General features: G+C 45.4%; 2 protein-coding genes across 2 annotated transcripts; one reads left to right on the forward strand and one right to left on the reverse strand.

Annotated features, from left to right (window-relative positions):
- The first annotated feature begins 751 nt into the window (after nucleotides 1-751).
- On the forward strand, nucleotides 752-19,005 carry LOC307238400 (AP-2 complex subunit mu-A). Its single transcript, XM_080011355.1, has 11 exons — nucleotides 752-870; nucleotides 2,255-2,380; nucleotides 6,011-6,276; nucleotides 8,923-9,005; nucleotides 9,314-9,449; nucleotides 9,668-9,812; nucleotides 12,909-13,028; nucleotides 13,157-13,292; nucleotides 17,153-17,250; nucleotides 17,380-17,491; nucleotides 17,775-19,005. The coding sequence occupies exons 2-11, from the start codon at nucleotides 2,307-2,309 to the stop codon at nucleotides 17,907-17,909; spliced, it is 1,305 nt and encodes a 434-aa protein (XP_079867481.1). The 5' UTR covers nucleotides 752-870; nucleotides 2,255-2,306; the 3' UTR covers nucleotides 17,910-19,005.
- A 410-nt stretch (nucleotides 19,006-19,415) lies between these two features.
- On the reverse strand, nucleotides 19,416-27,062 carry pcyt1aa (phosphate cytidylyltransferase 1A, choline a). The gene is made up of 9 exons (XM_080011559.1): nucleotides 26,784-27,062; nucleotides 25,049-25,165; nucleotides 24,005-24,104; nucleotides 23,743-23,859; nucleotides 22,880-23,031; nucleotides 22,703-22,781; nucleotides 22,438-22,580; nucleotides 21,949-22,137; nucleotides 19,416-21,373 (listed from the first exon to the last, which is right to left on the reverse strand). Exons 2-9 carry the CDS (start codon nucleotides 25,160-25,162, stop codon nucleotides 21,152-21,154), a joined length of 1,116 nt encoding a protein of 371 aa, XP_079867685.1. The 5' UTR covers nucleotides 25,163-25,165; nucleotides 26,784-27,062; the 3' UTR covers nucleotides 19,416-21,151.
- Nucleotides 27,063-27,748: the final 686 nt, after the last annotated feature.

Genomic DNA, 27,748 nt, shown 5'->3' on the forward strand with positions numbered 1-27,748 from the left:
GTTGGTCAATCTGGTGTGCAGGTGTGTGCGTGTGTGTTGTTGCATGTAGGCAGGTCAACCCGTGCACACTTAATGACTTTTAAATACATGGCTTATAGCAAGGGGCGGGTGGTGAAGTCACTTATTTTATTAGATTAAGTTTAAGTTGTTTGAGTTGCTAAAAAATAAAAATAAAAGAAAGCTATTGCAATAGAAAGCTAAATGATTTGCTTGGTGAACTGGTCAATGAAAACGTTTAACTCCTAAAACTCTGAACTGTGAATGAAACAACTGACTGATATGCAGCTTATCGTAACAAGCAGGGCCTGATCTGCTGATAGGTACACTTGGCAGCTGCCTGAGGGTAATCGTGACAACTGGGCCTGGACAGGGCCGCAAACAACAATTTATAATGTGTAGATATTCATTATATTATTATTCATATTAATTACATGAAATGTATTCATACAAATTATGTTATTCAGATAAAGACAGATATTCTGATACTATTTAAATCTGTTTTTTTTATAATTGAATACATATGTGTGTACCAAGGTATATAAACAAATAAGTCATAATAGAAGTAATGATATTGATATTATTTTATAATAAAATATTCAATAATATTGATAAATATCCATTAGGTAATATGAATATTCATTATATTATTTGAATATTGAAAATAAATGCCTGTTTTTGGTGGACTGTCCATTTAATGGAGGCCTGGGCGCGGCTTGAGCCGCCTTTTCCCTCCTGACCGTTCAGTCGGTCAGCTGACACCCAGAGGAGGAGGAGGCTTGGAAGCGGAGGAATCTACCGAACCGTCAAATACATCCGAGGCGAGGGAAAAGGAAACGGGCCGGCGGCGAGCGAGCGAGCGAGAGAACCAGGGTAAGGGCATCACAGCAGAGAGAGGATAATGTCGGTAGCGCTGGCTGTAACGTCTTTTCTCGGTCGATTGGAAAAAAAAAAAGAAAAAAAAAAGAAGAGTTCCGTTTGCCCGGTAATGCTAATGCTAACGCTAGCACGTCACTACGAAAAGAACTGTCCCGCTTGCTAGCTTGATGCTAGGCGATAGCTCTGGTCTTCTCCCGTCACTCTCATCTTATCTGAAGGTCAAGCTAAATTCCTCTCTACGGGAATGCCGAAAGCGAATGTGAGTGAATTCGCTCCAATTGGGGAGGTAGAAGAAATATGAAAGAGTGATGAAGGTGTCAGGGCGATGGGGCCGGCCGGGCAGACATCTTGACTCGGGGCCGATTAAAAGCGCTTAGCGCTGGTATCCCCTTGTCACGACTCACTGACACTTCCTCCGATCCACCAAGAAATGTCTGACCTCTGCTAATCCTGGACATAATGTCTGTCCTCGCAGTGAGCACCTGGGTCTGATTTAAAATGTCCTGCAGTCCACACAGACACGCACACTAGGATGTCAGCCATGTCCGTCCTACTTTTCCAGAACCCTCTTGCATGAATGGGAGAAGAAACCTTCATTATAGGGAGGGCTGCATCTCGAAGGCGGCATTTGGCTTCAATATAGAACCACCACAGATTGTTCAGATGCTTTGATGTTAGGATGTAGTATGTTGATGCTGTTTAAATGACATATTTTTGCATGGTAGCCTACATTTGGTATTGAACGGCAAATGAATTGTACACTGGAAGGAAAACCACGCAGTGTTTTCTATAGCACTGTTCTTACACTTGGACAGAGAATTCAAAGTGTTCCACATTTGGCATAGAAAACACACACACATAAGCATAGGAATAACAAGCTTAAAAACAGGTAAAAAGGTGTAATAAAATCATAGGATTGAAATTAAAGCATGCAAATATGGCAGGGCTGAAACCCAATTTGACTGTGTTGCTGTTAGAAATTAGAGCAAATGTAAAACGGTTGAAGTGCGGATCATTCACTGAAACGCAGATGCAAATATCAGCATTTTGAGCCTGGATGTGACAGTGGTAAGCCCGATATAGTCTTTTGGGTTGAGTAGGTGGGTGATTCCTGAGGAATATGTGTACGCATCGGTGTGTGTTGTCCCCACTCTGAGTCGCCACAGTGGCTCAGCTTGATGGGGGGGGGCGGTGGGGCATTGAGCTGGAAGTGGGGTGATGTGTGCACCAGCGGATGTGAGGGACAAATGTCCCCCTGTGTTGTGGCTGCTCTATCTCTCTCTCTCACCCAGTCTGCAGATTTCACTTTTTCAATGTTCCTGTTTCCTTTCTGCACTTCCTCACTCAGATCTCTCCCTTCCTCTCCTCTCCTCTCCAGGTGGGGTGTGTTTTTTCTCACCATGGCCATTCGGGAGTGAAGAGCAGCCACGATGATCGGAGGACTGTTCATCTACAACCATAAGGGGGAGGTCCTTATCTCCCGCGTCTACCGTGATGACATAGGGTGAGTGGCGTGGAACTGGGCTCTTTTTACTTTGGCCCAGTCCAGGGTGAGCGTAGAGGTGTCGGTCCTCTGTAATGCGTAACCTAACATTCATTCACCTTAATTGTTCGTTATTTTAGGTTCAAAGTGATTCTAACCTGTTTTCTTATTTTGTGTATAATGCCCATTGGATAGAGGATAAAGTAGGTTTTAGTATTTGCCAATCACATTGTGACATCAAGGAAATCCTTCTGTCCACTGACGTTGTTTTTAATGATTAACTCTGTGGCTTGTACCTCTGCTTGTGTGTGCAGAGATAGATGTTTGATATTCAGATATGCGTAGCAGTTTAAAAGGAAAAACCCGCAAATGGTTGGGTTTTCTGCTTTGATAGATTAAGGTGACTTCACTAGGTGTGGGTTGTGCCAATAACAAAAAACTGCAATCTAGATGTCTGTGTGGGGTATATATTTTAGTCATGAGCTGTGTATAGCTGGGAATACCGCTACACACAATATGCAGAAATGTTGTATACATATTGAATTTAGCTTAAGTATTTAAAATCTTTACAGAGATGACTTGAATGTGCTCATAATCCAGGGAAGCTACGGTTATGAAGTAGTGTTGCCTATTAATTCAGATGTACAATCTTCTCCGTCTTTTTAAGTACTCACCATGGTCATGGGTTAGACAAGCAAAGGAGGCGGAAAGGGATAAATCCACACACCTTGGGTTTGTGAGATGTTCTTCTGGGGGGGTCCCTCTACCCCTATCTATCTCTGTTGTGTTTGGCCACGCGACAGAACGGAGCAAACTGCCTTTGGCCCAGACGGGAGTCTAGTTTGTACACTGACCGATAAGGAGCTGAAGTTTCAAGGCTGACCTTCATTGCATCGCTATGAATTATAATGCATTCGTCAATGCGTGTTTTCTGCCTCTATCCGTGCTACTTTCCATACAGTCTTTGTTGATGTTGTGTTCTTGGCAATGACCTGTCATTTTAGTGCTTTTCCGAACATGATATCAAGAATGTGATTGCAGGTATGTCCATACATATATGTCCATAACACCATTTTTCATTTGGCAGTTGAGTAAATGCCTCTTCTCCTCTGAGAGCCAGAGGTGGGGCACCAAGTAGGGAGGTTCTCTGTAAAGGGTCCTTTTCACTATATATTGGTATAACTTTAATGCACAAGTGTTAAGGAACCTTTTTTAGTGTGTGTGTGTGTGTGTGTGTGTGTGTGTGTGTGTGTGTGTGTGTGTGTGTGTGTGTGTGTGTGTGTGTGTGTGTGTGTGTGTGTGTGTGTGTGTGTGTGTGTGTGTGTGTGTGTGTGTGTGTGTGTGTGTGTGGCCACAGTGAAAGACTAACCGGTCCCACTCGACACCATCCTGCCAGTGTGTTTAGGACAACCATGTTGTTGGACGGGCATCAAAGGCCTAGAAGTCCGTTACACTGACGGGGCCTTTGGATTGTGCTGTAGTGACAATTGCAGTCTATTAAAAAGATCCAACAAATCCTCAGCGCAAGTGTATATTTAATAGGACATTATGAGACCATTGGCAATACAGTTCCTGCAACGAACGTGTAGACAGTTCTCCGAAACGATCATGTCGTGGTACCCAGCGGCTGACCAGTTGACACCGTCTTGAAACCATGTCGCGAGCATAATGCACGAAAATGTCTCTCTGTGCATTTATGTCTCTCTCCTCTTCTTTTTTACGTCATCCTTCTTTCCTCTCTTTATCTGTTTTTTCACCATTCCTTTTCCCTCCATCTCCTCATCTCGGCCCCTGTAGGAATAGGTAAGAGATGCTCGAGCCTTTTCCAAGCATGACCCTCTCCTCTCATGGCAACGAGGCAGCCAAGCCCCTCCTCCCCACCCCTGACTCCACCCACCCCAAACCCCTCCAAGCGCATGACCTCTGACCTCACTGCAACCCCCTCCTGACCATCTCTTCAGCATGTCACCTGACCCGGCATTCCAGCGGCCAGTAGAGCACCAGATTAAGAGACGATCGGCCCGCTAACTTGCAAAGAAATGAAGCGACCGACCAATCTGTCTCTGTCCGTTCTCCTCGTGAACGTAGCCTCTCTGACAAACGGCTCTGAAGGACCTGAGCATGTGACCTGAGCATGGGATGCCATGGTGCTCTGAGACCTCTCATCCTCTTTATTTCCTCCTAGCTTGTCTCACAGAAGGTGCGCTGAAGTCGTATCATTTCCTAAAAACCGCGGCAAATTCGGTTGTGGGCCCGAAGGGGTTCATTCATAATAAGTGTGATATGTGTTGGTTGAAGTATCTTTCAGTGTGTGGACGACGCACACAAAGACGACAGCATCGTAGATTGAAGTCACTTCATTTTAACGGCTATTCCAACGGGGGAACTTACATCCAACGTTACGCAATGGGCTGAAGGAGTCATTTAGGCTGCTACTTTTGTGTCCTGGTCCACTCAGTTGAAGATTTGGCAGCTTCTTGCATCGCAATGAATTCATTTAAGGGCAGCATTTTTACATGTGGTTCTCATCGAAAGACTGATAATGATGTGTTTAAACAATGCCTGTAAAGCCTATATTGGCAATATCCAGAGTGAAGAATGGATGCAAAGCTTTTTAATCACTCATTCCATTGCATCATTGCTTTATTACATCACTGCCTTTATAGCCAGTAGTGGTGATACAGATCATTGTGGGGATGTTGTCTATTTGTCTATATACCCGGGTATTTTCACAGAAGACGGATTAAGCAAAGGTGGTAATTTTCTCAGTTTCCCCTGTATATATTTTCTGTTGCTTTGTTGTGAAAACATTAGTTCCAACCCCTGGTTTTGCATTTTCAGTGAGAGGGTTCATAAGGGTTCTTATTAATCTCAGCTAAATTGGCATTCCAACCCTAGGTGGTTTATCCTTTCCAGCTCTCTCACATCCATCTTGGATTGGTTCGAAGGTCTTCACTGAGCGTGCGCTCATCTTCCTCAACAAGCCCTGTTATTTATATTGCACTGACAGTACCCCAGCTCGGCATCGCTGAAGAAAGCCATTTTCCTCTGGAATAAACTCGTGCTGCCAAAAAGCCCGCCAGCACTAAGTTGTTTTAAAACCAATTTGGTGTTTAGTCTTCCGGAACCACAACAGTTTGTTTAATGGCCAATATAAATTATGGCTTAACATTCTGAGAGCAATGCTGGGATGCTTTGGGGAAAGCCGTAAGAAAGTACTTCTCTCATCTGAGAAGTATTGAAATCGGCATTTATACAAACACTAACACCTCTTTTCTTCCTTGAGTTCTCAAATTTAAAATACATTATTTTTGTCTTTGTGTCAGAATTCCAAGGGTTTCAGAAGCATTTGAGGAAAAATAAATTATTTTGCACATGGAGTTTTGAGATGGGTAGATGGACGCATCTTGCTAAATAGCCAATAAAAATAAAAGTGGTATGACTCGATGACAACCTGTTTTGTGATCTGAAAATTTTGGTTCACACAAGCTTTGGTGTAGGGTTTATTTTAATTATTTATTTAATTACATACTCTTTTTTTTTTCTTGATTATAGTCCCACTCTTTTTCCCTCAACTTTTAACACAAATATCTATTTTCCTTCCTTCTCTCTCTGTCCCTCCTTCTTTCCTTCTCCTCTGTCGGGGCCCAGGCGTAACGCGGTGGACGCGTTCCGTGTGAACGTGATCCACGCCCGGCAGCAGGTGCGCTCCCCAGTCACCAACATCGCTCGCACCAGCTTCTTCCACGTCAAGCGCTCCAACATCTGGCTGGCGGCCGTCACCAAGCAGAATGTCAACGCTGCCATGGTGTTCGAGTTCCTCTACAAGATGTGCGACGTCATGGCCGCCTACTTCGGCAAGATCAGCGAGGAGAACATCAAGAACAACTTTGTCCTGATCTATGAGCTGCTGGACGGTGAGCGAGCACGGGTTCCACTCTTCCCAATAGTTTATCCTCAGTCAGGGCTCGTCGATATATCATTATAATATCCATATTGTGATATGAGACTAGATATCGTCTAGGATTTTGGTCATTATGGTGTAGTTAAATATTGTCTTTAAGGCGCCGGTGCAGTAATTACAGTTTGTCAATACAGGGCTCGACAGTGTTTCACTCATACTTGCGACTAAAAATAGATGTACGCGAACTGTAAAATATATTTAGGAGCATGTGTGCCAGTAAAAAGTGTGAAATAATTCAGCAATTTTTCAACAAAAAAAATTGATAACAGCTATGGCTGTACTGATCCAATATTTACCGGCTGATGAACATCCAACTCAAACGCCACGGTAAAACGCACTTGTTGCAGTTAAAGCCACTGTAACCACAGTTTATTCACAACATGTCTTAAAGTAGCAGCAACATAGCGTGACGTGCTGTAAAGAGAAGTCACGTGGTAACCACTGCCAGCAATCATAGATACCTCATTGGCCGCTGCTGTATGTCGCCACTATGCGTCTGCCATACTGGGGCGGTCAAGATCGGCTATACAATGTGTATTGAGAGAGACACTCATCCTGGAGTAAAGCTCATACCCCATTGGCTCACAGAACCAGGGGCCTTGGAAGGGTGGTTCCACCAACCGAAACAGCCGGTTTTCAAACAAGGTGGATTGGACGCATGTTAGAATGGCTGAAATTCATAATCTCAGTGGTATTTTCAGCAAAAAACTTTAAAATGTTTTGTGGGCCTCAGCCCATATATTTACTTGGTGAAAAGGAGATGAATAGGTCCTCTTTAATTCTGAACCGATTTTCATGAAATTTTGATTGTTATAACCGTGAGAAATTGAACATGATTCTGGATAGTTATTGGAATTAAAATTCAGTTACTGGGGGCAGATCTAATCACGTCTATGCCAAAAAATGTACCTTCTGAATAGCCACAACTTCCTCTAGGACATACAGGCTCTGATATATGAATAGGCAACATCAAATGTAAATTTTTTAGAATTTAAACTTTTGTGAGTTTTATCAGAAATGTAGATTTTTATATTTATTAAATTGTTATAAAGCTGCCCGGTTGCTTGTTATTGTATTAATAAAATAAACAACACTATTTTTGTTATATCCTTTGTGTCAAAACGTACTGAGCAGACTTTTTTTGGCGTCTAGAACTAAGAACTACTTTATTATAGAGGTGTTAATACCCTTTGTGATGTTTATACAGTTTAAAGCAAATATTACATAATTATTAATACAGTTTGAAGCAGAATTAATTGAAAACCTATTGTACTTTTTGTCTTAAAATAAATTAAGTATCCCCTTATTAAGGCAAGACACATTATTTGACAATTTTTCATTGCGTCCCTGAAGTTCTTCAGCGCTCCTACATTTTTCCATTTAGGAGCACACGTGCTCCTTGGGGAGAAAAGTAAGTGTCAAAGCCCTGCAATATCACCATTGTTTGGCTCTCACAGGTTGAAGACAATGTACTTTAATATTTGAATTTGCCTGTACACAGATTACAAGTTACTTGAATCCATTAAGTTGTTGGCCAGCACCTTGTTAATCTGTTGTTTAATGTGCTTGGACAAGGCATCGTAGTTTGACCTCGTCAGATTATCTCTCTGAAATCCCTTCGAGAAGCAAGAAGCCACAAAAGGTATATGATTAATCAAATTTAAAAACACAAACATGTTTAAACCAGCCCATACATTAACAGGGTTGGCTTCAAACTTTAGCCATCTTAGCTTAATCAAATATTTGTCATAATTGATCCTTGATCCGAGCTTCTCTTTGCAGAGTAACCGGGAAAACAAACAATCTATATCAAAGGGGCAATAGACAACCTTTCGACCCCCCCCCCCCCCCCCCCCCCAGCATTTCCAAGTGGTATTGTTTGCACCGCTGTCGCAAAGACAACCGGAACCGCTTTATGTTTTCCTTAGTGCCAAGTTCTGTGTCAAATGTGTAGCTGTCAACCCTTCCATTCTCCTCACAATCTTCCTGCATTTTTCTCTATTATTCCCCACTCTCGGTTTTTATTTTCCCGGAATTTTAACAAAAAACATTGGGCTGCACCGCCAATCTCCACTGTTAAGTCTCCACTGGTGAGGGAAGAAAAACACACACACTGCCTGGCACAAAGCCAATAATAACCGTGAGGGGTTTTTTTTGTGTGTGTTTTTTAATGTAACAATGAAGCCACACGTGTAACCGTGCACAGGATAGACTTTATCAGTCACTCCCTTAACCCCACAATGGTCACTTCTTTTGTGCCATAAATCGATCATTCATTTTTCCCGGGAGTTCGTACCCGGTGGCAGTCCTAATTCCATAGTGATATCGAGTGATATAGGGAATGATGATGTCATTATTCTGTAGCCATTGGACTGTGTAAATAACTTTATGAGTAAAATCTGTTGTCTATTGCCGCTTTAAGTTTTTCTTATTTTTTGCTCTCTGTTGCCAGATCCTCCTAGTTGTTCATTGTGTGTGTGTGTGTGTGTGTGTGTGTGTGTGTGTGTGTGTGTGTGTGTGTGTGTGTGTGTGTGTGTGTGTGTGTGTGTGTGTGTGTGTGTGTGTGTGTGTGTGTGTGTGTGTGTGTGTACACACACAGAGATCCTGGACTTTGGCTATCCCCAGAACTCTGAAACGGGTGCACTAAAGACCTTCATCACCCAGCAGGGCATCAAGGGACAGGTAATGAATCCATTTCTAGGCAGGACAGATAATTAGTTAGTTTTTCTTTCAGCATTTCAATAACCGTTAAAGCAATTGTGATATGTGTTTTTAAAATGCTGCTTCTCTATTTCCCTCCAATCCCTCTTTTCCTGGCCTGACGTGGTGCTTTATATCCCGGCTTTCCACCGCACAGCACCAGGTAATGACAACCCGCTATCTCCCCATTGTCAAAGAAAGTCATTTTTCTACTTCTGTGTTACCATCTTTCTCATCCTTTCTCGTTCCCTCTCATTTTGTTCGCTCCTGCGTCTTCATCCCCCTCTCAGACAAAAGAGGAGCAGTCTCAGATCACCAGTCAGGTGACGGGGCAGATCGGCTGGCGTCGGGAGGGCATCAAGTATCGGCGCAACGAGCTCTTCCTGGATGTGCTGGAGAGCGTCAACTTGCTCATGTCTCCACAAGGTCTGTGTTTTAGTTCATAGTGTCCACCTGCCCATGTCCTCACCAGGTCTGTGTTTTCAATCATAGGGCCGCCGGCTTGTGAGTTTGTTTCGATTACAGATTTAGTTTTGTGTCAGTGCCACTCATAGCTTATTGTCATCTCTAGTTAATTGTGAAGTTTCTTTCGTAAGCAGCAGCAGTTCCCAGTCAAGCAGCTGTAAACCTGTGTTTTACTGCAGGCCAGGTGCTTAGTGCCCACGTGTCTGGCCGCGTGGTGATGAAGAGCTACCTGAGCGGAATGCCCGAGTGCAAATTCGGCATGAACGACAAGATCGTCATCGATAAGCAGGGCAAGGGAGGGGCTTCGGACGAGGCCGGGAAGAGGTGAGTGACGCAGTATGACTCTTTAGGGGGTTAAAAGTAGCAATTGCAGTAGTCTCAGTATTCTTAAGTTCTATTGGGATATTCACATAATGCTCGATTAACCTAACAGAGGTTGTGTTGGTTTTGGTGTGCGTAATTGTTGTATAGCTTATATAGGTTGCATACGCAATGTGTATATCTAATGCTTAAAAGATTTTAAATAAAGTTAGCAAAAATGTTCAAACAACTCTTCTATTCGTGTGTGTGTGTGTGTGTGTGTGTGTGTGTGTGTGTGTGTGTGTGTGTGTGTGTGTGTGTGTGTGTGTGTGTGTGTGTGTGTGTGTGTGTGTGTGTGTGTGTGTGTGTGTGTGTGTGTGTGTGTGTGTGTGTGTGTGTGTGTGTCTTGACCAATGGCAACAAAGATAGTCATTTCTGGCCTATTTCCTGTGTATTTGACAAGTGTATCCAGTGTTTTATAATCTTCAGTTTATGATGCTTCTCCACAAGGAGCTAATCTGTTCATAGTGAACAAACGAATGTTGTTGTTTTTTTTTTTTTTTTTTTTTTTTTAATATAATTTCAGAAAACTTAATTAACATGCATTGCTGCTTTTTAAGAAAGTGTATTTCCATTCAGCCCCTGTCTCTGTGTGCGTGCACTGACTGTTAGCCTTGCTTTTTATGACTCTAGCTTTCTAAATGTATTTAGATTTTTTTTTCTGTCCTTTTTTCCTTTGGATGCATCTGTCCTTTCTTTCCCTTTCTTTCTATGTGCTGTACCTCAGTGATTTAGGGGGAGGAAGGTACTGTACTGTGAACTGCCCTGACCCACTGCCCCTACACACACACACACACACACACACACACACACACACACACACACACACACACACACACACACACACAACGCTGCCTTGTCTCACTCAATATTTGGAGAGGTCCTCACGGTTACTTGAGGACACACTTTTTGCGTCCTCACGGTTGCAGCTTGAATCAAACACACCTTCCTGTGTCCTGAATGTAGTCGCCCTTGGTTGATTCCTCCTAGGTAGAACTCATAGTTTAGTGATTTATGCCCCTTGCACAGTCCTGCCCCCGTACTCTTTAACACCTCGACCCAAACACCCAACAGGGCTTCACAACAATCATCTCAAGACAACGTAGTCATTGTGTTGTGATACTAGCAGTTGTGTCCCTTTCTGCATATGTGTGTGTTTGTGTTGTTAAACTTGAAGGATAGGTTCGCTGTTTTTCAACCCAAACGCTTATTATTGTTTCACTGTTGTTCCCCATCATTTATAACGGTTCATAAGATAAACTCAGTGAACTAAGCTTTAGTGTTGAGAATCCACCCTGTGGTGGGTAGACTGCGTTTTACTGTTTCAATGCAGTCTAATGGGGCAAATATGTAAATAAACAACAACAACAACAACAAAAACATTTCAAATGGGAAACTCACATTATAGTTTTGGAATATCTACTTCAATCAATCACTTTTTTGCAATTGCCGCATCCTATCCAATAAGTAATGTTGGCTACAGTAGGTTCCTGTTTCTAGTCTCTGAAGTTTGCAAGGTTGTAGCCAGAAGAGCTGATTTGTGTGTACCGTCCTGGAAAACTCATGGAAAATGAGAGAGAAAGTGAAATGTCCCAAAACGGGAAACATATAGTGTGATAAACTGATGAGTCGGTGGTTAATAATCTTAGCAAACTGGACTCTATAACTTGAAATCGTAGGTTGAGGTATGTACAGTAGGCTACTTTTTGTGTTATTGGTGTTCAGGCTATTCAGTTATTGATGTTCATGCAGCAGTGGTTCATAATTCATACGATAAAAGGGATTCAGGTTATAAAGGAATGATGAACATTTTATTTACATAGCATTGCCAAGCATAGAGCACAAAGCTCTTTCCAAAAGAAACAAAATAAAATACAATGACGGAGTACTATAAAAATGTAATAACAATATTAAAACAGAGAATTAAACCAGGCAGTAAGAACAGGAAGAATAGAGTAAAAGTAGTGACATTAAAACATCTGAAGGTTATCCCCCTATACTGAAATGCAGAGGGTGGGTAGAGTAGCAACAAAAACTACTCAAGTGAAAGTACTGTTGCTTTAAAATAATAATGACTCAAGTAAAGGTAGTCATCCAAATAATTACTTGAGTAAGATCTAGTGAAAAGACTCCTCAAGTGTTGTTACTTCATATGATCTGATTTGTTGTTGACATAGCAGAGCAAGATGCATGTCAATATCCAAATGTCCAAAATGTTTGTCCAATAAAAATAAACATTTCAAAGAGCCATGTGCAAATGTGTCAAGAGAATACACTTAACTCAACAGGGAACATTTTATTTGAATGAGACATTTGCTTTGTTTTATATTGACCACTTTGCAGGATGAATATCCATGACCGCAGGTATACTTTAGTTACTTAAAAATGTACGTATGTGGCCACGGACATTTGGTTGTTATTCAGTTCTATTTTGGCCAATTAGTGTTAAGCTATGCACAGATCTTCCTGATGAAGATGTTGACGATTATTATTGTTATTATTAAGCCAGGTATATGCCAGATACCTTTGCTGGCTCTTCATTTTTTACTTAGCCTAAATGTCAATTTTTAGAGAGACGTGAGAGAGAAAAGCGAAAGCTGAGGTGAGAGCATCAAAGTGCTCTGCATTTGACCTGTCTTACAGCCAGGACAGCGCCCGGTGCCTTGGTCAGGGGCACGACAGGAGTATTAACCCCCTAACATATGTTTTTTGATATTGTGAGTTTCCTATTTTGTAAAACAAGATTTCATGTTTTTGTCAGGCTTAAACATTTCAGTTGAAGCGCAGTGAGAAGCTGCAGCCGCTTTGTAATGTTCTCACTAACAAAGCATTCCTTTTAATTTTAATTTTTGATTTTTTTTTTGTGGTTAAAATGGACCAACATTCTAACAAGGTCTGGTTTGGAGGGGAAACCGCGAACGTATCCTTTTTAAGGTGGAGCCAGAAACTGTGCTGGTACCTTTTGTGGGTACCCTGCGTGTGAGCGGTAGAAGTTTATAACCAGTTGGGTGCAGACGAGCTGTGCTGATCTTTTTCTTTTTCTTTTTTTTCCCCCGGCAGCGGGAAGCAGTCCATAGCCATCGACGACTGCACCTTCCACCAGTGTGTCCGCCTCAGCAAGTTTGACTCGGAGCGTAGCATCAGCTTCATCCCCCCCGACGGCGAGTACGAGCTCATGAGGTTGGTGCTTCGTCGTGGTTTTTTAAATTTTCCTTTTTGAATGTGAGCGGCTGTGAACTCCAGGGGAAGCAGAAACACACCTTTTTGTTTGATTTGATTCGATTTTTTTATTCCTCCTGTGTTTGCAGGTATCGTACCACAAAGGACATCATCCTGCCGTTCCGCGTCATTCCCCTGGTTCGGGAGGTGGGACGCACCAAGCTGGAGGTCAAGGTGGTCATCAAGTCCAACTTCAAGCCCTCGCTGCTCGCCCAGAAGATCGAGGTGAGAGGGTGTGCTGGACGCACAAAAGGGAAAAACAAAATACTGTCGACGGAAGGGTTCTCAGCATTGCTCCAGATGAACCAAAGCAGCTCACATCAAAATAGATGATGATGATGATGATGATAATAATAATAATAATAATGGAAAAGAAAATAGCAATATGCAAGAAAATCTGATGATTATCTGAAAAATTTACAATATACAGTAATACTAAGAATCAACTTGAAGATGGAAAAATAGGGAATAAACAATGGATATAATCCTACAGTTACTATAAACCTGAGATAACATTTAAAATTGGCTATTACAATAACATGTTGATAGACAATAAGTGTAAACCTGGAATTAATATAAACAATAAAATAAGCCCAGAAATCAACAATAAGCTAGAAGTAATGGCAATATACACTACCTTCAACCTAGAATTAACTTAAATATAGGAAACCTTTTTAAAGCTAACTCTAAACACTAGTACTTTAATATACATCTATTGATGCACCTAGACACATCATCAGTGATGGAACCTGGGGTCATTGGGTGTTTCGGGTCTTTCAACATCATACACCCTTACCAAGGCGACCCAGCCGGGGTTGATCAAGTCCCAACTTGTGTCCATGTAGCATGTGCCCACGGATCATCCCTCTTCATCCACAGCCATCTAGAGGCCTTCTCAGCTGCCTCTGTTGTAGTTTTGATGGCCTTTCTCTGCCGTGCCCCTGTGATGCCAAGCAGGCTCTATGCTTTGCAGAGAGATCGTACTGCGAAGCCTCTACAGCCCACCTCGATGGGCACACACCGGGCACGACACCCCCATCTGCGGCACTCCTCCAATAAGTCGGCGTACTTGGCACGCTTCCTCTCATTGGCCTCTTCCATACGCTCCTCCCAGGGGACTGTCAGCTCCAGAAGAACCACCTGCTTTGTTGAATCTGAGAACAGAACTATGTCTGGTCTCAGGGTGGTTTCCAGGATGTGCTCTGGGAATCTGAGCTGCTTCCCCAGGTCGGCCTTCATCTGCCAGTCCGGCACGGTACCAAGGAGTCCCACTGCTCCCCTTTGCTGGGGCTTAGGCTTCTCCCCTGCTCAGACGAACGCAATCGCCTGCCTTGCTGGTCGGAGAGGCTTGTCCTGGATGATGCTGGTGAAGATGGCTTCTGCTATGGCCTTCAGCACCTGGTCGTGGCGCCAAGTGTGGCGCCCTTCTCCAAGGGCTTTTGGGCAACAGCTGAGGATGTGCTCTAGCGTTCCTCTTCTGAGACACAAGGGACATGATGGTGTGTCGACCTTGCCCCAGCAGAAGATATTGGATGGGCTGGGTAAGACGTCATAGACGGATGCGATCAGGAACTTGATCCGGTAAGGCTCCGCTTGCCAAAGCTCGGACCAGGAGATCTTGCGGTCCACCGCCTGTTCCCATCTTGTCCATGCGCCTTGCTGTCGCATCCCCACCATCTGGCTAGCGCACAGTTCCTCCACGCCAGCTCTCACCTCCTCTTGGACCAGTCGGCGTCTGTCTTTGCCCAGGGCCTTGTCTTGCATGTGGTTGGAACGCTACCAAGCCCCGCTCGTCCAGATGCCACTGGGCCGACCAGCACGCTGTGACGCAAGCGTGACTCAGCCTGCTCGACTGCTTCCCTTGCCCTCCATTTCCTCCCAGTCCTGACTACGATGCCAGCCTGGGAGACTTTCTGGTCACTGGATTCCCTGTACTGCAGCACCTCTCTTGCACTGGTAACCATAAACTCCTCATTCAGGCTGCTTATGGGGAGCTTCAGCTTGTTGTTCTGCCCGTACAGAGCGATGCTACTCAGGCTTCGTGGCAGTCCCAGCCATCTACGGAGGTAACAGCTGATCCTCCTCTCGAAGCCCTCCACTGTTGTTATTGGGAACTCGTACACAAGGAGGGGCCACAGAATCCTGGGGAGAACACCGTGCTGGTAAATCCAGGCCTTGAATTTACCAGGCAGACCCGATTTGTCCACGGCTGTCAGCCACGCCTCCAGCTCCCGATTTGTGGCCTTTATGTGCAATCAAAGGTCTTGCCGAGGCCCTTGATTGGTTCCTCGGTGAATGATGGAATCTGGGTGCCGTCCAGAGAGAAGCGGAACTTGTTTGTCACTTTCCCTCTCTTGAGCACCAGGGACCTTGATTTTGCAGGCTTGAAACACATCCGAGCCCAGATGGATCCATCGGCACCGACGTTGTTATAACTGTCAGGTCGTCCACAAAGGCTCTGATGGGGGGCTGGCGGACTCCAGACTTGGTGAGTGGACCTGTCCACTCCACTTCGGCTGACTTGACCAGCATGTTCATGGCCAAGGCAAAGAGGATCACTGAAATCGTACATCATCCTGTGATGATCCCGTTCTCCAGCCGATGCCACTCGGATGTGGCTGCCCCAGAGGTGACTCTCAGCTTGTAGTAGTCCAAGATGAGGTCCCTGATTTTACCTGGGTCATGGTGCCAATCCAGTGCTGTTTCCACCAGCTTATGTGGAATGGATCCATAAGCATTGGTGAGGTCGAGCCACAGCACTGCTAGGTCTCCTTTCCCTTTCCCTCTTGATCTCTGATCAACTGCGTGACCACACCCTCGAGGCATCCTGGAACCTTTGGGATTCCATCCTTCTGTACAGAGGTATCGATGTACTCATTCTTCAGGAGGAACTCTGTCAACCTACGGGATAGGATGGCGAAGAATATCTTCCCCTCAACGCTGAACAGCGAGATGGTTTTGAACTGCACCTTCTGCAAATCTCCATTTTTGGACTACCTTTCCCCTCCTCCAGATAACCCTCAGGATCTTCCACTGCTGGTGAAGGAGTCTGGGACGGTGGTGGGTCCTGGGGGGTCTATCAAAGGTCTATAGGGACCTAGGTCTTCCTCCCAAGCAGCATCACTGTAGGTGTTTCGGAGATGGTGGTCGGCTGATGATGATGATGATGATTGCCATGGTTTTGAGTTTCCTGTCTGCTTCGGCCTTGGCTGCTGCTTCTAGGATATTGTCCACATCATCATCGAACTGGAGCCACCGTTTGTCCTTACTGGCCGGAGGCCACTTGCCCGACGATGATCGGTTACTCTGCCTGGGTCTGGGGCTACTGGTTCACGGAGGCTCCGAGCACTGTGGGGTGACTCCGGGCCTGGCTCCTCCTGCGTCTCACCAGGGGGGGTCTGTGCGCGCTGTCCCAGATGCTCCTTCTGCAAGCATTTCATCCTGGCCTGGTGGATCTTCAGGCCACGTGGGTTCTTGCGCCTTGCCGCAGACACACTCTGCAATCGTTGTCGATAGTCCGTTTGCATTGGTCGTTTTACTTCACTAAAATAAACACAAGTTAATATTGATATGATCTGAAGATGAACCTGCTGACCTGGAGTCTTTGAACGGACCTCATTTGAGTTGAGCTTTAAACAATGAAAAACACCTGGAAATGATTGGATCTAAAAATAGAGTTTTTGTTGTTGTGTAGTTTGAGTGTTTAAGGTGAGTTGACAAGAGATGTCTGCAGATTGCGCTGATAAATAAAAAATATTCAGAGGTGAACAAGGGTAATAAAAGGTTGTTGGCTCTGGCACCAGTCTCTTGGGGAAAATGAGTCGGACAAAGACTGTAGGTGTGCTTTTCAAAAAGGAAAATGAAGGACGGGTTTTACCTTTGGTGAAACATCTTTGGTTTAAAAGAAAATACACTTTGACGTTTGACTACATCTGGTCCTTGTTCTACTTATTTCAAGTAGAGACATTGCTGACTATCGGTTAAATAAATCCCTGAAAGTTTTCTTTAAATGTGCATTATGTTTCCATCGTTGGACCTTGTGTGATATTCTTCTGTTGTTATGTAACCGTGTGTCCTGTGTGCAGGTGCGTATCCCTACACCCCTCAACACCAGCGGCGTGCAGGTCATCTGCATGAAGGGGAAAGCCAAGTATAAGGCCAGCGAGAACGCCATTGTGTGGAAGTACGTGGCAGCACGTCTTTGTATCTCATTTACACACACACACAAAATATATATATCTAAATTTTTTTATTATTATTTTTTTTGTATGAAGCAGTAATGACTTTGTTTTTTGGGCGGTTTTCCCTCCAGGATCAAGCGCATGGCCGGGATGAAGGAGTCCCAGATCAGCGCTGAGATCGAGCTCCTGCCCACTAACGATAAGAAGAAGTGGGCGCGTCCTCCCATCTCCATGAACTTTGAGGTGAGGGCACATGGACCAAGTTGCTATGTGATGTCATTGGCCTTTTTTTAAATTTATTATTTTTTTTTTTTAAGCCACTAACAGGGTATGAGCTCATAAGAGTGTAATAATACACGACCACCTTATGAGACTGAGATATTGAATATGTAGAGTAACTACTGAGTGTTAAGCTCCATATAAAATAGCTTTTAACTATATATAGCAATTATGGAGTGTTGAGCTGGATAGAACTTCAGGTGGACTGATGATTTCCATACGCTGAACCACACCCCCCCCCCCGCAGGTGCCCTTCGCGCCCTCCGGCCTGAAGGTTCGCTACCTCAAGGTGTTTGAGTCCAAGCTGAACTACAGTGACCACGACGTCATCAAATGGGTGCGCTACATCGGGCGCTCGGGCATCTATGAAACCCGCTGCTAATGTTTAGCCCCCACCCCCCCAACCCCCCCGGGCCCTCCGAGCAGCGAGACCCCCACCCCCCCCAAAAACTACCCCCTATTTACCCCATCCTTCCTCCTACACATAACCTTGTTTTCCTGCTTCTTCTTCTGCTCCTCCTTCCTTGGGCCCAACCCCCCCTGTCCCTCCTTCCCCCAAATAGTTGTCAGAGAATGAATTGAACAAAGACGACGAGGAAATGAAATATGGCCGTACCGTAGAGATATATGCACAATGTGACCCCCCGTCGTCATGGTCTATATCTCCATAGTGACGAGTGTTCTACAGAGTGGGGGGGTGGGGTGGGAGGGGGAAGAGATGGGGGCGTCCTTCTCTATTCCTTAATGTTACCGCTTCACTATCTTACTCCCCCCCCTTTTTTTTTTGTTGTTTTTTTATTACTAATTAATTGGGGTTTGAAAGAGTCGTTCATGTTGTTCCGAAGTATTTCCAGTTGCAGAATCGCTAGTTCTGCTGAGTGAAACCCCCTCCTCCCCCCCTTTCCCTCCCCTGCTGGTGGTGTTTCAATATATCTATATATCTCAGTATAATGTGCACATGGGTTAAAAAAAAAACAAAAAACAACAAAACGGACCAGCTTCGTCTTAAAATTACTTGTCGTGGGCTTTTAGTGGGGTCTGACTCGTGTTTCCCGCCGTTTTTGTTATTTTCTTTTTGTCCCGGGCCTCCCCTTCAGTGCAGCGTCGGTGTCGTTCAATGTTCCAACGGAAAAAAAAAAACAATTTTGGAACGATTAGGAACGACCAAACTCTAGTCGTGTACTCTGTTTTGAAGTGCATGGTTCTTACTTTTTCCCGCCCTCCATCTTGCTACTTTTCCTCGCCTTTTATCGCTCCTCCCCTCCGCACTAGAGCACTCTGGGGTAGAAACGTCCCATCTTTTCCTCGATGCTGTTGGGAGTTCAGGCCGAGGATTGTGGGTAAATGTGTTTTACCCATAATCCCACTGCCTGACACCCCCCTCCCCCCCAGGTGTTCACCTCGTCACTATGTCTGCTTCTTTATGTTTGTAGCCCTGGTGACTGTTGTGTCCAATAAAAACTGAACATGTAACCAACCATTGGCAGGGTTCCTGCTGTGTTTTCATTGGACTGTGGGGTATTTGGGGCATTTTAATAAGTCTAGGATGATGGGAATCCAATGTCATGCTGTTTGTCCAATGTTAGAAACTTTGTGGATGGAGTGATTTATTTCAGGAGTGCAACCGGTATTAACTTAGCATTTTATATTTATAAACACATTTCACATAACATGAATCATATTTTCCGTCCATAAAATTGAATAAGTCAAGGGGCAGTGTTCCTATTAAGTTGCTGCAGAGCAGTGAATCTACTTTGATCAAGTTCCAGAAACTTCTTTAATACTGCAAATATAGAATTTAAAAACAAATTGCAGTAAAATGATTTGAAAATAGGTTTGTGAGGCATGAGTATCAGGCACACTGAATCAACACAACAGAGACATGAACTACAAGCTAGACTGGATTTTTATTACAGTAGTTTTAGAGCTTACAAGTGCTTTTCGCCCAGTTTAATACCACAAGTTGCATGTTTAATTGCCAGACTTTCCATTGAAGCAGAAACTTGCCGTAAAACAGTGAAAATAAAAAGGAAACATTTGTCAGGTTTACAACGCGGCAAAGACAATCTACGCAGATAAGGACTTTTCGGGAAACTGACCTTGACAGAACTAGAACAAAAAGGAAAAATAAGTTGACTCAACCGTGCTGCTGCCAACATTTGTTTCAGCGCTCGTTCTTTTCAAGTCTTGGAGACGAACCTCGACATTTCCACTTGGGTTACATCAGAAACTCGTGCTTCAACAGAACATCTTAAATATTTGAGTGATTCAATTCTAGAACAAGGGCCCTCAGGATGTGCCTCTCCCAGTGAGAACGGGAGACTTCCCACAAGATGGCGCCAACGCCACCAAATGTGTGTTATGTGTGTTGATGATGTTGAGTGGAAAAACCAAACCCTGATCTTTTTGAAATGAACATCTAAAAATATGAGAGTGGTGTTAACACCAAACCGGAAGAAATGAAATCACAGGGATTAATCACAAAAAGTGCAGTTTTGTACTTAAAAAAACAAAAAAACAAAACCTATTGCTAAGACCAATGCAAACCTGAAGCAGTGAGGTATTAGTGTCATGTTTTAATTTTCTCTGATGTTTGTGTGCCTTGTATTTTTTTTTCCTAGTGAATTATTGAACAATGATACATAATTAAAATATATTTTTATATCGTATCAGATGCAGGTGCTAAAGATCTGCATCACAATGGTTAAAATATATTAAAAAGCCAAAGCTGTTTCTGGGTTAATCGCTTCTTTGAGATCAGGACAAGATGTCAACGTTACGGGTATAAAATCTACAGATTACGACAATTTTGTGTTCGATTGAGAATATTTACCAACAGGACAAGTGATTTATTCACCTCCCCAACACCACCACCACCACCACCACCCCTTGAACATCATAGTCTCCCACTGTCCACTCTTGTTCCACAGACTGACCTGGACTTCATTATTATCGACAATTTGGTTGTTGTTTTTTTTCCTGTCGTGTGCAAAGTCGTCCAGGGTCAGATTGGACAGAAGGACGATGCTTCAAACACGTGACATGCACACATGCAGCCACAGATACACACTGTTAGAAAAGAGGTGGAGGTGGGGGCCGGGTTCCAGGAAACATTCACCACACTGCACTCCTCTCTGTCAAATACGTTCGGTTCGCTACGTTTCGACTCGAGCTCTACAGTGCGTCCACGATCTCGTTGTAGCTCAAACTAAGGAGCTCTTTCCCAATTTAACCCCGCCCTTACCCACACAAACAAACAAACCAAAAAAAAAACAAAAAACCCCAACATGAACCAACACCGTGACGCTGTAGAACAAATATTCCTACGGAGACATGGCGGCCACGCTGACCAGCGGCTACTTCAGAACGGAGCTGGAAGCGGAGCGCCTGTTCAAATCCGGTTGTAAAAACACAGAAATAAAAACGAAAGAAACGCTGTTGAGGTGGCGGTTACAGTACACGGTCGACGCCAGAGCGGCTCGAAAGGAAATCAAAACGCGGAAACCACTGGTGACCGGAGAAGGACGAACGGGAAAGACGTGGAAGGAGAGGGAGGACCCGCTGCGACTCGTCGCTGAGAGCGGCGTGAAGCGGACAGGAAACAGACGGCTCGGGCGGGGGTTCCTAGTCCTCGTCGTCCTCGTCGTCGTCGTCCTCGCTGATGGGGTAGCCGCGGGCGGCGCTGTGGTTGGGGGGCGGGGAGGGCGGCGGGGAGCTCTTGGTGAAGAAGGGCAGGCGGAAGGTGGGGGACGGGGAGCGCTCCTCGCGGGCGGGGCTGCTGTCGGGGCTCTGGCGGGGGCTGATGGCCTGCAGCATGCGCCCCTTCCCCTCCTTCAGCATGTGCTTCTGCAGGGGGGGGCCACAAACACACGCGCAGGGCTTGATTCAACCTGGGAAAACACCCGCACTCAGGCGAATCGTTTGAGAGTCCTGCAGAATAATCGGATAAGGACCGACGTCGCGATTAAACCTTCGGCTCTTTTTTGGGACTTGGTTCCTCATGAGGCACTCGGTAAAAATCATTTGTTCACAAATCTTTCATCAGTAATGCTCAGGGAGGTCTGACTGGATGTAGTGATGAGAGGCTCAGCTCTTCCTGAGACTGTTCTGGATGAGCCACACAGTTCCAAAAAATAAAAATAAAAAATACATTTAATGAGGGGACAGGGGAAGTTGATAAAACAATCTTGATCATTTTCACGATTAAACCTCTCTCTCTCTCTCTCTCTCTCTCTCTCTCTCTCTCTCTCTCTCTCTCTCTCTCTCTCTCTCTCTCTCTCTCTCTCTCTCTCTCTCTCTCTCTCTCTCTCTCTCTCTCTCTCTCTCTCTCTCTCTCTCTCTCTCTCTCTCTCTCTCTCTCTCTCTCTCTCTCTCTCTCTCTCTCTCTGACATCCGATTGGACGAGGGCGCGACGGACTCACCAGCGCCCCCTCGGGGCCGAACATCTGCAGGAAGTTGCCAATGAACTCCCGGGATTTCTCCTCCCACTTCTGGATGAGGTCGATGCTCTTCTCCTCCACCTTCTGCACAAACTCCTTGCTCTTCTCCTCCACATCGCGCACCTTCCTCTTCACTTTGTCGACGCGCTCCTGCAGGTGGTACTTCTTCTCCTGAGAGGGAAGACAGGGGAGAGAGGTTTGAGGCGGGAGGCCTCTGTGGTGTTTTATTGAAATCCAAAAGGCTTGAGGTTCCTCTACATTGAGAGGTCATTAAGCCAACAGCATATCCATGTTCACATTATGGAAAATAGTATTTCAGTTCCAGTATGAGGAAACTTCAAAATAGCAGAAATCCGTGCTGCTACAGAAGCCGCTTCATGGGATCTTTAAAGGACACTGTGTCTGAAATATAAATATAAATATAAATGGAGCTCTAATATGAAGCATTGAGGTAGACAAGCGTGTCCTTACATTGATGAAGCTGACGTTGAGCTCCTTGGCCGTGTAGCCGCGCTGCAGGTTGCGCCGGACGTAGACGTCGTAGTCGCGCACGATGCGCGTGATGATGTCGGAGGTGGAGATGCCCTCCGTGCGCTGGGTGGGAGCGAACATGCCTGCGGACACAGACATCCCAACTGTTTAAAGCGCTGGCGTCGACAGAGGCAGAAGCAGGTTATCTTTGGCGACTACGGGGGGGGGGGGATCGGTGGCGGCCTATGGCTGCCGTGGCACCCACCGGCCTCCTTTATGTGCTTGTAAACGTCGTCGCTGCCAGCCGAGGAGTACGGGATGTCGTCGTGGGCCACGAAGTCGATCTGCGGAGAAAGTCGTGTCAAGACGTTCGGACGGACGAGCGACACTGCCCCCCGCCTCCTCCTCCCCCCCCCCCAGTCGACGAACCCTCCCCACTCACCCGGTGCCTGGCCAGGAACTCAGGCGTGAGCGTCCAGGGGGCGTTCCTCACCACCTCGTCCACGTAGCGGCAGTGGCTCACCGCGTCGTAGCGCTCATCCTCGTTCATCACCGTAAAGCCCTTGTACTTGTGTGTTAGGTCGTCACTGCAGACTGGAAGAAAGAGAAAATACACACATATATATATATATATATACACACACACACACACATTCTCACACACACACACACACACACACACACACACACACACACACACACACACACACACACACACACACACACACACACACACACACACACACACACACACACACATACACACACACTTAAAAACAATGTTATAGAGGGAGGGGGGCGGAGCAGCTGAAACAATATCATAGTGTTGTTTCAGCTGCACGGGCCACATCAGCACTCAGGGAATGACTGTTTCCAGTAAATAACTGTATATTATTGTTATTGAATGAAGGAGTGACTCGTTGCTGCTAAACACTAGATGAGTTAAATGTAATTTATAAGATGTATGACTATGAATATGGATTTCATTGTACATAAAATGCATCTGAAAACAACCACTGAGAACAAACTCTGGATAGTCTTCACTGTTTATACAGATGCACTTTAACCCTTTCATGTCATCTCCTCACTGATCTTTCACGGGTCAAAAAACGATCCTGGAATTGGCCCCTTAAGGGAAACCCATTTGGCCATATCCAGTTTTAATTATTTTGCATTCTAATGGCGTTTCTCACACACACACACACACACACACACACACACACACACACACACACACACACACACACACACACACACACACACACACACACACACACACACACACACACACACACACCCCCCTACCGCCAACAATGAGGTGTGTGTTGGGAAACAGGCACTTGGCCTGCATGAGAGCTCTGGCGTGGCCCGAGTGGAAGACGTCGAAGATGCCGTCGGCGTAGACCCGCACCGGCCTTTGGACTGAGAAGGAGGAGGGTCACGGATCAATCATCATCAGTTTGCATTTGAACAAGGGCACAATCAGGCATACTACTAAAGGGCTCTTCCAATACATAAAAGCCCAGAAGACGTCAAAGAAAATCTGGGAATCCGGGGGAAGACTCACGTGGTGTTCCCTTCTTGGCCTCTGCCATGCTGACTCGCAGATAAGGCTGTTTGTCAGCGGGTTCCAGTTCATCTGCAAAGGGCGCCGGTTGCTTCAGTCCCTGTTGGAACCATGAAAAACAGAACAACAAGATCCATTTATAGGATTGTCCCGATATCTGGTACAGATACATAGTATATATATATGTTTCTATACACACACACACACAGTATAGGTAGACTTGGCCGTAGATCATTTCCCTATTGCTGACACAGCGGATGCAAAAGAGGCAACTGGGAAAACTGGCTGTGAAGCGCGGTGTACCTTTTGTCAACATTTAAGGTGTTTTCCTTACTTCTCTGCATGCCGCGGAGGTGCGGGGAACGCTTAAGAATTTTTAATTGCTGGGATAACAGACCAGTACGTGGCACATGGAATTCATAGGGCTTGGTTAAAGGACCAGTGTGTAAGATTTCGTGGCATGTAGCGTAACTGCCTTGGCAGAAATGGAATATAATATTCATAAGTATGTTTTAATTAGTGTATAACCCTATGAAAATAAGAATTGTGTTTTTGTTTCCTGAGAATGAGCCATTTATATCTACATAGGGAGTGGGTCCTCTTCCATGGAGCCCACCATGTGTCTACAGTAGCCCAGAAAAGACAAACCAAACACTGGCTCTAGAGAGGGCCTTTCTTGTTTTTCGCGGGCTTCGCAGCCACCGCAGGTTCTCCTACATGCCTGGAAGGGGAGGGTGAGGGGAGGGCTATTCAGCTGGTTGCAATCTGCAACCTTACCGCTAGATGCCACTAAATCTTACACACTGGCCCTTTAAGAGTCCGATTCTGTTAAATTAAGCCAACAGAATCAACCTATTATACATTTAACCCGCCTCTGCTATCACTCTATTCAATCTTCTTCCAAACTATAACACACACACACACACACACACACACACACACACACACACACACACACACACACACACACACACACACACACAGAGTCCATTTATAGCAGCGGACAAATGCACTCTTTAATAACAGCAGTAACGTGAGACTCACCACGGTACATCTGGGGACCTTCCCCGGCCTCTCCGTCTCCTCGGCCTCTCCGTTGGAGCCCTCTCTCCTGCGCTTCCTAGACACGAGCAGCCTGCTGGAGCCATGGGCCTCCATCCTCTGGGGAATGATGGGGGGGTACAAAATACAAATAAATACACTGACATCTCCTGATATTGTAAAGCCGGATTAAATCCCCAACGGTGTCCTGTTACAAGGGATTATGCATCCCTGCAAATACAAACACACTTCCCACACAGGTGCAAATATGGCCATATTGGATTAGGATTAGCAGACAGGATGATATGGTCAAATTAACAGAACACCACCTCCACGGTCATTAAACTGAAATGAGCCAAATGACAGTGGGGTCAATGTAGTGCGTTTTGTTCTCAAAGAGAGGGCTCTCTTTACATCCGACTTTCAACACAGCTCCTTTCTTAATAAATGTTTGAATCCGTCTAAGATTCCTTTACATATAGATCTCTAAGACTTGCCGTCCACCACTAGAGGGTGTTCTTTTGCATTTGCCGATAGAGATTAGTTGGGTGGAGGTGGTGAGTTAATTTGATTCTGTTGTTATGTAACAGCCACCTGGCCTCGTTCCCAGAGACTGGATCCATTTGACTGTCTTCCAGGGTACAGTGATAAAGTTATGGTTGTTTCTGAAATAGATTGAAAACTTCTTAGTGTGGTATGTTAACAGCAAAAGCTTTTTTTTTATTTTTTTTTTGAAAGACAGTTTTAGATATCAAAACCAGATGATTGCCCGAGTTCAGCCATCAGTCATTACAAAGTAAGGACTTGGTAGGGGAAATGAAAGAAATGAATCTCTACTTCCTGCTAATATCGTGACTATAAGTGCGCAAGAGGGAATGAAATAAAATAAAAAGTTTGTACAGGGTCGACATGTTTTAGTTTGTGGCCCTGCCCCATTCCTGGCATTCCACCACACTACCAAAGGCACTGGGGCAGGTAGTACAGGATGGGTGGAGGATTTTATCATTTGATTTACCCCGTCAGCCATCCGTGTTCCTGTCCTTGAGCTGCCACAGAGTGACTTCTCTATTAACCCTTGGCGGAACCTGGCAGCCATGCCAGACAGTCGTGGCTGCTACGACTCATTGGAATAACAGACAGGACCACTGATAGAAATAGTGTCGTGGCAGCCAAGTAGGAACCTGGAGGGTGACAGGCAGCTGAGCTGTCACCGAGGACACTCGCACAAAAAGACCCCAACCCCCGCCTCTCGTTTCTCCGGACGGTGGTTGGGGGTGGGGTCCAACAGTAGGAGATTTGGGTGATTAGCTTGTAATCGTGCCCGGTTTCCGTACCGGGTGCAATAACACATCGCCTGATACCAGGTCGCACTGGAATTAAATCCTTACTAAACCCGCTTCTCTATTTTAAGTCCCCCCCCTGGTGACGATCTTTCACCTAGACAGTGACAACTGGAGCAGAACAGGCGCGGCCCGTCGCGTCGTCTCTCGTCAAATAACATCCTTGAATGCGCGAACAACTTGCTTCACGTCTCGGATTCAGTCCGCATCGCGACAACAGGGGATCCCAGTCGTGGCAAAAGTGGGGACGCGAGTGCTGAACCGAACTGTCAACTTCGGTCTCGGTCGAACCGTGCGGCTCAGATCCCAGCGGCTTGGGATACCAACTACCCCCCCCCCGCCCCAGTGGAGACACATGCACGTTCTGAGTTCCTTACAACCATTCACTCGCCGCTTACCGTCCCGCTCCTTGGCGAGGAAGGTCTACGGAGCGCGGAGTGGGCGGCTGTCTCGCCCGGGACAGCTCGCAGGCTAGCCAGCTAGCTCCCGCTGCTCGGCTAACAACGTAGCCGCCGAGTTCACTAGCGCGGCGCGGGGAGCTGCTCGGGCCTGCTCGTTGCCCGGTTCGTAAAAACGAGCTACGAGCGGCGACTCCTGCACTTGGCGGAAGGTCTGACGAGTTGGATTCTTTTTCCTCGGGGATGGTTCGTTGCTGACAGGTCACCGGCGTCGGAACTACAAAAGTCTGGACCCCATAAAGGAAATGACGTCACTGGTTTGCCCGACCCTCATCTTGCGATGCCGCTTGCTGCCACCTAGTGGCCGGCGATAACTGGTCAACTCACGAATTGACGTGAATTTATTTTATTTATTGATTATACACACACACACACACACACACACACACACACTCATTTGCGCGTTAGTTTATTTGTTTGTATCCATGAACACAAATGACACAAAACAAATGCACTGTTTTCCTTTTGTAATAAGTTCAGCCTGCGGTCATAACCGTGTTTCCCTTCCTCAACAAGAAGAAAGAGGGTCTTCCATTCATCCGACGAAGCACGACTCTGTTCTGTTCTTCGGTGTGTCGGAAAGTCAGTGTATAGCATGGACGCGAAGAACTGATTCGTGTGTCTTTTTTTAAAAGTCTCTTTGAAAGGTTGGTAGTTCAATAGTTTATTCAAACTCACTCAAGTTAGGGGCGATGAAAACATATGGTCGATTTCGGTTACAGACCTAAATCTCGTTTGGAAAGAGGTGTGTAGGTCTGAAAACATACCGTCGTGGTGATCCCCTGGTGTCCTGCCGAGAGCTGCGGGACAGGGTATAATTTCACCTGAAGATCAGAGGGGCACCTGCTATGATAATTGATGCCCTGAGGCCGGTGGTGAAGTGTTGCAATGAAAGCTGCTTTAAA

Source organism: Zeus faber, assembly GCF_960531495.2.
Source record: "Zeus faber genome assembly, chromosome: 12".
NCBI lineage: Eukaryota > Metazoa > Chordata > Actinopteri > Zeiformes > Zeidae > Zeus > Zeus faber.

Bases quoted from the DNA above. Each gene is read 5' to 3' on its own strand.
- pcyt1aa (XM_080011559.1), bottom strand. From the start codon at position 25,162: ATGGAGGCCCATGGCTCCAGCAGGCTGCTCGTGTCTAGGAAGCGCAGG. The intron at 23,860-24,004 runs GTGAGTCTTCCC...CCTCCTTCTCAG, and splicing joins GGCCAAGAAGGGAACACCAC to TCCAAAGGCCGGTGCGGGTC. The intron at 23,032-23,742 runs GTAGGGGGGTGT...TCTTTCTTCCAG, and splicing joins CACACACCTCATTGTTGGCG to TCTGCAGTGACGACCTAACA.
- LOC307238400 (XM_080011355.1), top strand. From the start codon at position 2,307: ATGATCGGAGGACTGTTCATCTACAACCATAAGGGGGAGGTCCTTATC. The intron at 9,006-9,313 runs GTAATGAATCCA...TCCCCCTCTCAG, and splicing joins AGCAGGGCATCAAGGGACAG to ACAAAAGAGGAGCAGTCTCA. The intron at 9,450-9,667 runs GTCTGTGTTTTA...GTTTTACTGCAG, and splicing joins CTTGCTCATGTCTCCACAAG to GCCAGGTGCTTAGTGCCCAC.